The 10,605-nt window shown below is 38.6% G+C and overlaps 1 protein-coding gene across 1 annotated transcript in view; it reads right to left on the minus strand.

The window, feature by feature from the left end:
- LOC101847160 (coiled-coil domain-containing protein 150) overlaps positions 1-9,893 on the minus strand; it is a gene marked incomplete at its 3' end in the record, with an annotated part of 28,329 nt that extends 18,436 nt beyond the window's left edge. Inside the window, 9 exon segments of the mRNA XM_013089764.2 lie at positions 473-494; positions 965-1,142; positions 1,436-1,545; positions 2,561-2,668; positions 2,980-3,116; positions 3,938-4,067; positions 6,011-6,196; positions 7,695-7,856; positions 8,746-9,893. Coding sequence (XP_012945218.2) covers positions 473-494; positions 965-1,142; positions 1,436-1,545; positions 2,561-2,668; positions 2,980-3,116; positions 3,938-4,067; positions 6,011-6,196; positions 7,695-7,856; positions 8,746-9,258 — 1,546 coding nt within the window.
- Between the last annotated feature and the right edge of the window lie 712 nt (positions 9,894-10,605).

The raw sequence follows: 10,605 nt of genomic DNA on the forward strand, positions 1-10,605 counted from the left end.
GAGAGAGAGAGAGAGAGAGAGAGAGAGAGAGAATCTGTTCAAGTTCTCTATGAAAATTGCTCTTGCTCTATCCTTACCTCTTTTATCTTCTATTTACCCACAGAGCAAGATGTTTCAGGCCTTCAACCCTGTTCACGTGTCGTAGAAACCTTTTTTTCCGCACGTATTTTACTGCGTTCGCAACTGCAAAAGGTCATATGAGCACGCGGGACACATTATACATTTTTCCGTCAGTAGGAAATTTTGAATATTGCACGGGTGATGGCCGATGTCTACTCTTATCGTTTTTAGGACCATCAAGGAATCTTTAAGGTGCGCAACCCGCACTCGAGACCTCCATGACCTTTTGCTCATATCCGAGAAAGCTAGGTGTAGATCTTTCCTACCATAAGCTCAGGTGTGTGGATGAAAGACAGCAGTAATAGGGAGCCAAGCAGCAAGCTCAATTTGTCACTTGTGTGAAGTGCCTTACCCAAAGACACAACGACGGGCCCCTAACGGGATTCGAACCCACAAGCTTATGGCTGTGAGTCTGAGAGTCTAACCACTAAGCCATCGACGCCAAAACATTCCTAACAACCTAACATTCATAAAGTTGAGTAAAAAGGGAAAAGTGACACCCCCCTTCCCGCCCACATCCTTCGTGACTCATTGGAGCAGAGGAAGATAGGACTAAAGCTAACATTACTTAAACGCAATCCCACATCATCACTCATCACCACCATTATATCTAAAATCATTACCGCTCTCAGATCAATGACTTACATCTATAATCCTAGGAATCTCTATCTGCTATTACAGTTACTTGTTATACTAAGTATGCCCGTAATACACTATAGGACACTATCATACGCACTTTTTTTCTACTAATCAAATGGCGTCAATCTCATATAAATGGGCAAGGGATAAAAATAAACAACAGCAAAAAAAAGACAACCCCCCTCTCGTCAGAAGAAAAGTTCACCTCCTCCAGGAGACTCTCCTTGTCCCGCAGCACCAGCTGTTTCTCTCCCTCCATGGCCTCCAGCTGAGACTTGAGCGTGGCTAACTCCACCTCCAGCCCGTCGGCCGCCGCAGAGAACTCCTGGTTCTTCTGGTTCAGGCTCTGCTTTGTCGTGCGCAGCTCGTGCTCCAGAGAATCCCTGTCATAAAACAAAACAAAACAACATTTGATTAATTGTGAGGCTTACTTACTTACTTACTTGGTTGGAGAATAGGCATGCATCAGAAAAAATTGAGTATGTAATTTGCTTAAGATTATAATTGTTTATATTGCTGTTCATTTATATTATGCATGTGACTGTAAGCCTGCGTGCGTGTGCATGTTTGTGCGTGTGTGCGTGCGTGCATGTGTGTGTATGTGGTGAAACACCAAATCAATGTGCCAGGATCTGGACAAAAAGGATGTATCTTATCATATCTTATCTTATCTTACATTTTTCTTTTCTTTTCTCGGAGTTCCGAGGAAAACTTCTCCTTCTCCGACCGGGTACTGCAAAAGTCTTCCTCGAGGGAATTCTTCTCTGCTGCCAGCCTTGTTTCAGACTTCATTTGTAAATCACGGTAGACAAATAGAAAAAGAAATATAATTAAAGGACATATATATGAACAAAAAGGCATCAATTATTCAGAGAATTTTTTAAAAACAAAACAAAGAAAATAATAGATTATGAATACTTATGAATATGAATGCAAATGCACTTCACAGCAAAAATCTCACCGGAGGCTTCCCAATGGTCCAGTATTTAGTGATCACTAGCTCATAATCAACGTCAAGCAACCTTGATGCTACAGCTGTAACAATGGGTGGTAACTGGGCTGTGCTCTTGACCAAAATAAGTGAGGCATCACAGTAAAATCAAGTGCTCGTCAAAATAACAACATCAGAGAAACAGGCATTTTTCCATCAGTTTGGACATTTTTATCAATTTTATATTTTTAGGCTCAACCCCTTTTATTTCTACATAAAAAAACATTTCCATGTGAATTTTACTGAAAAGCATTTATTTAAGGCACAAAAAACACTTACTAAAAAAAGATCTATGAGTATGGTATCTGGTGTGCGCTTTAAAAAGAATAAAGTTCACTTTTCATAAGCTTTGTACTAAATTTTGAATCATTATGTTACGACAGTACAGTTGTACTTTTAGGTTGTTGTGAACAGGGAACATGCCACTGAATTGTATTCTATGTCAATTACACGAGGAATATCTATAGTCTGTACTTTATGAATAATGATGACGTAGACTACTACTTCTATGGAAGTCCATTACTATCAAATTCAACGACAAGCACATCTGGTCAGGGTTAGGCAGTTTAACACTTAGCAACTGGCACATACTCTGTTCACACGTTCTGCTCGGAAACGACACTCACTGATCACAAGGTCTCATGCTTATACACAGCTCACAACACTGACAAGGGTAATCACTACGAAAGGACGAAGACAACTCACGACAGTTACGGGCGGTCACTAAGAATAAAGGACGAGGACAACTGGACACTGACTTATTGGGTCAAATTCCTTGAACATGTTTGACCGTGACAACACTACAATTACCTCTTTCGTTTCTTCCTGAAGTTTCTTCAGTTTTTCAAATTCATCACTCAGACTGCGAACACGACTTTGGAGCGTACCGTTCTCCTCCTCCAGACTTTTCTTACTCGCCTGAAAATGAATAAATCAAAAATGAATTTCAGATACAACATACAAAGGACGATATACAAAAAAACATTTGAAAGACTATTTGTTCAAAAAACAACATTACATTATTTTCAGTAAAACTAAAGTTTAACCCTATCCGTATGCCCTGGGATCATTTTGTACTCCCAGGGTTGTATTCTTCATATTTCAGAATACTTCTAGTGGGAAGATCTCTTTCAGTGTTTCTCAAAAAATCATTTTGACAGACTGCTATGCAAAGCATACTGATTAGATTAACGAGTAAATTTTGTCCATACACCATCCATCCAACCCACCGATAGCGTATCCACTATGGTCTGCGTCTGCTCCAGCTGTCGGATGAGGTCAGTGTACTGAGCCTGGAGCCTGTTCAGCTCCTGGGAGGCTCGGTGGTTGTCTGTCTGCAGACTGGTGGCGTTGATCATCAGTTTGTCTGCCAAGTCATGTGACATTTTGGAGGAATTAAACACAAACACACGCCAAAAAACACCCATCAAGAACTAATAATAATATATGAGGAGTCCACAAGAAAAACGGGCGCAGTCACAAACTGGAAATCGTGAGGTTGTCAATTTTAAAAGCTTGTGGACTCATAACTTCAAACTTGTTTGATTAGTGGTTTATTGTTATGTTTGTTGAACCGGAAATCTAACAACAACAATAATCAACCAACAGTTGAACAGAAATACAGTTATGAGTCAACAATAATCAACCAACAGTTGAACAGAAATACAGTTATGAGTCAACAATAATCAACCAACAGTTGAACAGAAATACAGTTATGAGTCAACAAGCATTCAAAATTGATACCTTCATGATTTTCAGTTTCTGAAATTTGTTTTTCGTCACAGTTTCTCTAGTCTGTGATAGCAGTTGCATGTGCTCAAGAAATTATTTTTTTTAATTCAAAAGTCTAACTATTGAAAAAATCTAGAAAAGACACACAACACAATTCTTAAAAGAATTAAATACTTTTTTCTCTCTCCTGAAAAGATTTCGCTTTTGTGGCATACAACTGTTGAACAGCTTTCTAACAACTTTCTGCCTCCTACATGTTGGAAATTAAGAGAGACATTATAATTCTTAAAAAGACACCACACCACCTGAAAGAATAAACTCCCATGCCATGCACGTTCACATTCTTACCTTTCTCTGTGATAACAAAGTGATAATTGTCCTCACCTTTCTCTGTGATAACAATGTGATAATTGTCCTCACCTTTCTCTGTGATAACTATGTGATAATTGTCCTCACCTTTCTCTGTGATAACAATGTGATAATTGTCCTCTGATCTCTGCCTCCTGGAGGTCTCGTTCGAGAGATCTTCCTTCAGTTTCATCATCTCAGCCTTCAGCCCAGAAGAGCTAGATGAGTGTGTCTTGCACTGTGAATCGTGAATGCATTAAAGGATCTTATTTAGCTATCATGTGAATGCATTAAAGGATTTAATTTTGCAATGTGAAGGCATTAACGGATTTTATTTTGCAATGTGAATGCATTAAAGGATTTTATTTTGAAATGCGAATGCTTTAAAGGATTTTTTGCGCTTTGAATGAATTAAAGGTTGCTTTATTTTTCGCTGCAAATGCATTTAAGATTGGGTTGGGAGGGGGGGGGGGTTGCACCAAGAATACATTAATGGGGGGGGTTGCACCATTAATACATTAATGTGAGAGATTTTTTTGCGTTGCGAATTAATTAAATAGTATTTTCACGCTGTCAATGCATTAAAGGGTTTTACAGCAAAATTCATAATAGAAACACAAACCCCTCTACAATTCAGAAGCCTGAGGTGAAAAAAAAACAAAAAAACCTCAAAAGCTTCTAATTCAGGTTGTTTCAGGCAGCAGTTAACTCAAATCTTTACAGTGGATGGAAAGTTCTAGTTTATGTGATTGCCTGATCAGGAGAAGTGTAGACTATTTACACCCTCCATCTACACAATTTAAATTATTTAAGGGGGGGGGGCAGCTCTGAAACTGCCTGTTATGGCCATTCCAGGCCGAGAGGGATACAACATCCCACAAAAAAATCAGAGATACTCGATAAAACTTTACCCCACAAGAGAATCGAACTCATGTCTTTCGCGTGTGATGCCGTAGCGCTTCACCATAACACCAAAGAAACTGGTCTCAATCAGTAAAGGTCATGGGCTCAAACTCCATCAGGGGCCCGACATTTGTTCTTTTCAGAAAGGAATCTTTCATTAATTTTCCTCATTTCACCAGCATGGGAATGGGTACCCAGCTATTGACAGCGAAGGATCTTGTTACTGTCAGTTTGTCAGTGTTTTAGTCTATGTATTCCACAGCTTCTACTGTATGCCTCCCGCCCGGGAAGTGGGGGAACGTTATTTGGTGCTCTGGGGTCTTTGTTTGTTTTAGTAAGCGTTTTACGGCACTTGCAAAACAATAAGGTCATATAAGAGCCGCAGATTAGAGGTGTTACAAGAGAGTAACAAACACAAACAAAAAGGAGGGGAGATAAAGATGATAGATGTTTGATAGAAAAGAAGAAGCAAACCCCACCAGAGCACCCGCCAACCACCCACTTATTCAACGGCTTTAGTTTTAGTTTTTGTAAGAGTTTTACAGCACTTGCAACTTGCTCTCGGGTCTGCTGGGGCAATAATAGTCCTAAAGCGTATAGAGCATGCTGTAGAGTATGGGTGTGTGCTATAGAATTAAACTATTTTTAGCATCATAATAGATTGAACTACACAACATTCAAGTAATTTACTTTTTGACATTAAGCGCTACCTTATTTCCTAAAGAGGCTTTCGAAACTAGCCAAAAATATTCCCTAAAACAGTTAGTTACAGTGCAGTCAACATAAACTTAAAGTTTCTACCATGGAAAGCCACAGAAAGCTCGACTGCAGTAAACAATTTTAATCACTTCACTCTCACCTTAGCAGAAACAGTGCCCACCATTTCTGAACTTCACAGAGACCGTAAAGATGGTTCCAGTAGGGAACAGGATAGAGGGTGCCCACGTCCCTCGTGACTCATTGGAGCAGAGGAAGATAGGACTAACGTTAACATTACTTAAACGCAATCCCGCATCATCACTCATCACCACTATTATATCTAAAATCATCACCGCTCTCAGATCAATGACTTACATCTATAATCCTGGAATTCTATCTGCTATTACAGTTACTTATTATACTAAGTATGCACGTTGCGAGCGCCGTAAAACCCCATACTAAACTAAACTAAAAACACTATTGGACACTGTCATACGCACTTTTTTTCTACTAATCAGATAGCGGGCGTCACTCCCATATAAATGAGCAAGGGATTTTTTTTTTAATTTTTAAACTCACTTCACCCTGTAGATTTTCTATGACAGCCTCCATATCGTGGAGCCTCGTGAGCAACGTGGCGTGAGATTCCTCTAAACTGGCACGCAGACTGGACTCTCTCGAAGCCTCCTCCTTCAGCTCGTTCAGACGTCGAGACAACTTCTGTTTGGAGGATGACAGCTCTTCCACCTTCATCTCAATCTCAGCCTGGTGAGATAATTAAATGTAGAGCACAAGCTTTGCCAGAACATTCCATATATCTATTATATCACCACACAACATTGTAGGCTGAGTAGAACTTTATTCGCGACCTCAGTGCTTTCTTGTCGTGTCTCCATTTTTTTTTACAGTGAAAACAGATTAATAATAATAATGGATTGCATTTATATAGCGCATATCCACTTAAGCAAAGCTCTATGCGCTTAACATGATACATATTATGGATTATAACAATGAATAAGCTTAAGAAGAAGTCATATTTTCAATGTTTAAAAAAATGGAGATACGACAAGAAAGCACTGAGGTCGCGTCTTGTTGACACCTTGATCAAGCAAGCACTTTGACTACTAAAAAAATACCGTATATACAGATACATCACAGATGTTACTCACATATACGTTCGAAGCAAAACAAATTTATGACACTCATTTTTAACCAAAGATTTCTCTCTACCTCCTCTTGTGTGCCTCTTAACATGAAAGCATTTTTATGCTTACTCTAGATTTATTTCTGTTCACCTTTGAAGGCACAAAAGATTCTCTCACCAGTTGGTCTCAAATAAGCTGTTTGGCCGGCCAGTGCTGCCAGTGTGAACATGTGTGGTGAGGCGTCGTGGTGAAATGAAGCGCTCATCAAAACAGTGAAATCAAAGAAACCGGCACTTTTCTGCCAGTTTGACCATTTTTATCGAATTTTGGGGGGGGGGCCCAACAACTTTTACGTTCATTTAAAAACATATTTGAGTGTGGATTTTACTGTAAAATATATTGATCAAAGGCACCAAAAAAAGTACATTTGTAGTTTCCAATGACTCTAAAACTTTAGAAGTCAGCAAAGTTTAGCGGTCTCTTTCTCTCTAATTTTACTTCTCAAACCAGGCGATCCCCACCTTCATCAATCGCACATTTGTGACTACTATTCACGATTAATACACTTTTTTTTAAAATTGAAAACAAGACAAATGAACCTGCTTTCAGGTGATACCAATAACTCCATATGCCTAAAAATTGAAGAGAGCCTGATTCCACCACGTTGTGACATAGTTTCCACAGGGCTGTAGTATTTGAAGTATGCTCTCCCATAAAAAATGTACTCTTTTGACAGTCTGTACACTTTGAAGTTGAAGACTGAACCCACTTACACTGTGCATGACGTTGTCACAACCTCATGAATCTCATACCAGTGTTTTTTACTTATGCTCCTTCTTCCTATTAAATCTTTGTTGAGACAGTCAGTATCTTTCTTTTTATCTAAATATGGACCAGTTATATTTAAAAACCAATTTCAGGAAGTATCTCTTAATATACATACTTCTATTTTATCTAAAATAATTGATTTGTATAGAGACATATTTTCAATTGCTCATCCACAGACAGAAATTCATTCATCCCAAATAATGAGGACGAGATAGGTGGACAACTGCAGGGAGCAAAGAGAATGAAATCAAATACCACCAAAAAAAAACAACCAAAAAAAAACTACTCACTTTTGCGGTTGAAATTTCCTCTACAGCTGATTTCATTTTTTCCACCTCATCCTTTGCTTTTTGCTTCCCCTCTGTTTCATATTGCAAGTCTTCTTGTAGTTGAGATACTACACGCTTCATGCGAATAAGTTCTTGTTCCAGCTCCTGTCTCCCAGCAGATACCTAGGAAGTACATTCATTTTTTTAAAGTAATAAACTATACTATAAAAGTCAATTTCCAACAGCCAATCAAAATAAGTGTTGAGTGTGATTGACATTTTCTGAGCGCCCATCATTAAAGTTAAAGTGAACTACCATGTCTTTCTTCAACAATATTTAAACTGTACAAGGTTTGATATCAACATAAAAATTTTCTGTTAAACAGTTCTTCTTTAACTTGTAATTTCCAGCAAATAAGACCTCCTTTTCACCAAGTTGCACCATAAGTGTAAAAAGAATTATCTAGAGGACCCCCAAAAAAATGCAATGTAGTGTGGACATAACATAATCAGTGGGATGTGGAAATCTTTTCGTTATATATGTATAAATTTTGTTATGTAAGTATTTTTTTAATACAAAGAAATACATGCATTTATAAGCAAAAATTCAGGACCTGAAAACCTGTTAACAATGTGTATATTTCGCTGTGAGCATGTTAAAATTAGACGGTATCTTCTTCAGGTAAAAGTAACCTTTAGAGGGGAAAGTGAAATGTGCAATCTCTCAATAAGAATTCAAAAACTTTGAACAAGACATTGGTAAACAACTTTATCATACGTATATTATTTATATTCATATATATATAGATATACAGTCGAACCTGCTTCAACAGTCACCTGTATGAAACAGTCGTCAGTATACAGTTCCACCTCCCATTTTTCCCTTACATTTTTTACACTATAATGATAACGTGTAAGACGGCCACCAGCCTTACAAAGTCATTTTCTCCTCCAACACGGGTGACCAGCTTAGACAATTTGAACTACATAATACAAACAAGTATTTCAAAATCAGGTAATTTTCATTTAACTAAACAACTGCTAGACATTCAATAGAAAAGTCCTGTTCATACCTTCCCATCAGCTCCTTCTGTTCTGTGCCTAATTTTACTGCCATTGTCAGTTGACTTTGCTAGAGGCGGTTTCATGACGTAATTTTCATACATCTTTGACTCTGAGTCCTCAAAGGCCCCTGGAACTAGTCCTTTCAGAGACAGAGGTGTAATAGGTCTATGTTTCGCACTTTTGCTGCCTGAGCTTTTGTCAGACCCACTGAGATTTCGACTGTTTCTTTGCTGCCCAGATGAAGATTCTGTTGTCAGAGACGTTTTGTACTTTGTAGATAATGATGCACTTTCACTAACATCTTTGCTAGACAAACCACTTTTAGATTTTTTACCATCATTTGGGTCTGAATATCTATCTTTATCACTTTTTGTATTGAATCCCATTTCTTCCAGCTGTTGCATCAATTGCTGAGTGTCTTCTTCTGCCGTTGCCAAACGCCTCTTCAAGACATCGGCAGTCTGCTCTGATGATGAAGCAGACTGCCCAGGCGGCAAAAAGCCCGCTGATTTGGATGCCATATTACTTCCTGTGAATCATGTCAAATATGAAGATCCTTTTCTTTTTCATCATTGAACCTCAACCATGTTTTGCCTTGAGACCTGTTGAGATATAGACATAGAAATTCCAGCCATTATCACCACAACAGTATAAGACATGATGAGCTTTGAAAAAGAGGTTTGACCTACTACTTATTCTTCTTCTTTCCATCCCATCTTTTCATTCTACTAGTCTACATTTCTTATTTTCCATTGACATCTTCTTATATTCCCCTCCTTTTCCTTTCTTTGTAGGCCTATTATCACCACCCCTCCCCCACCCATCTCCTCCCTTTGCATTTTCTTCCATTCCTATTACTATTAGTGCCTAATAAAGCAGAATGTACACTAAATCTACTAAGTTTATCTTTAAGAGGTTGTAACTTTTACTCTTGAGGAACTAAGTCCATACAACTCAAAGTAAAGAGTATGCAGGAGTAGTTTTCAGCAGCATTTCCTCACTAAAATCAGCAGTGCTGGAAATACATGTGGGGTTTGAAAACTGGAACAGTACTAAATGCAAAGGGACAAGTGTATACACTTCACTATGGATGCAACAATTTCAGATACAAAAATGAAAATGGGAAGGACTAGCGTAACGAGCGACCACCTCAACAAACACAATAAGGAAGACACCTAAATGTTTATCTAACCCTGACCCAACCCCTACCACTACCCTTAACCCTACCCCAAACCCTAGATTATAACCCTCTATTCTACTCTGTTTCATAGTAGTCGCTCATTACGGAATTCCTCCCCATAATTTGAAAAAAGTGTGTGTATGTATGCGTGTCAAAACAAATGAAAGTAGACCTAGAAATCTAGACGAGTTCACAGAAAATCATATTCACTGAGGATAGCAACATAATAATATATTCTTATAACAGTAGTCCCGGTAGACCCACAGAATGCAGACGCGGAATCTGAACCAACAACGTCAACAGTACAGTGACTGACTGATGGAGAGAGAACCCCGGGAGCGTGAGTGTCGACTGTTCACTGTTGACAGTCAGCAGAGTCGGATTTCGCCCTCATTCCTGATCTTGAAACTGTTAAGGAGAATAGAGTTCGTAGTATGTTTTTTCCCACTACATGTATTGAAAGTAATCTGAAGTACACACAAAAAATACAAGCAGATCACCAGTTTACTGTTATAATTGTTGAACTTGCCTCTGCTTGTCGCCATAGACGCCATTGGAATCAACGTTATCCGCTCTTTTGTGCAGAAAACAGATCTTGTTCTAATTTGTAACAGAGTTTCCTTTCCAGGTATTTCCGGTCACATTGGATATTCATTGTTGCTTCCCTTTGCACTTTGCAAGAAAGCAC

The sequence above is a fragment of the Aplysia californica genome, unplaced genomic scaffold (assembly GCF_000002075.1).
Source record: "Aplysia californica isolate F4 #8 unplaced genomic scaffold, AplCal3.0 scaffold01038, whole genome shotgun sequence".
Lineage (NCBI taxonomy): Eukaryota > Metazoa > Mollusca > Gastropoda > Aplysiida > Aplysiidae > Aplysia > Aplysia californica.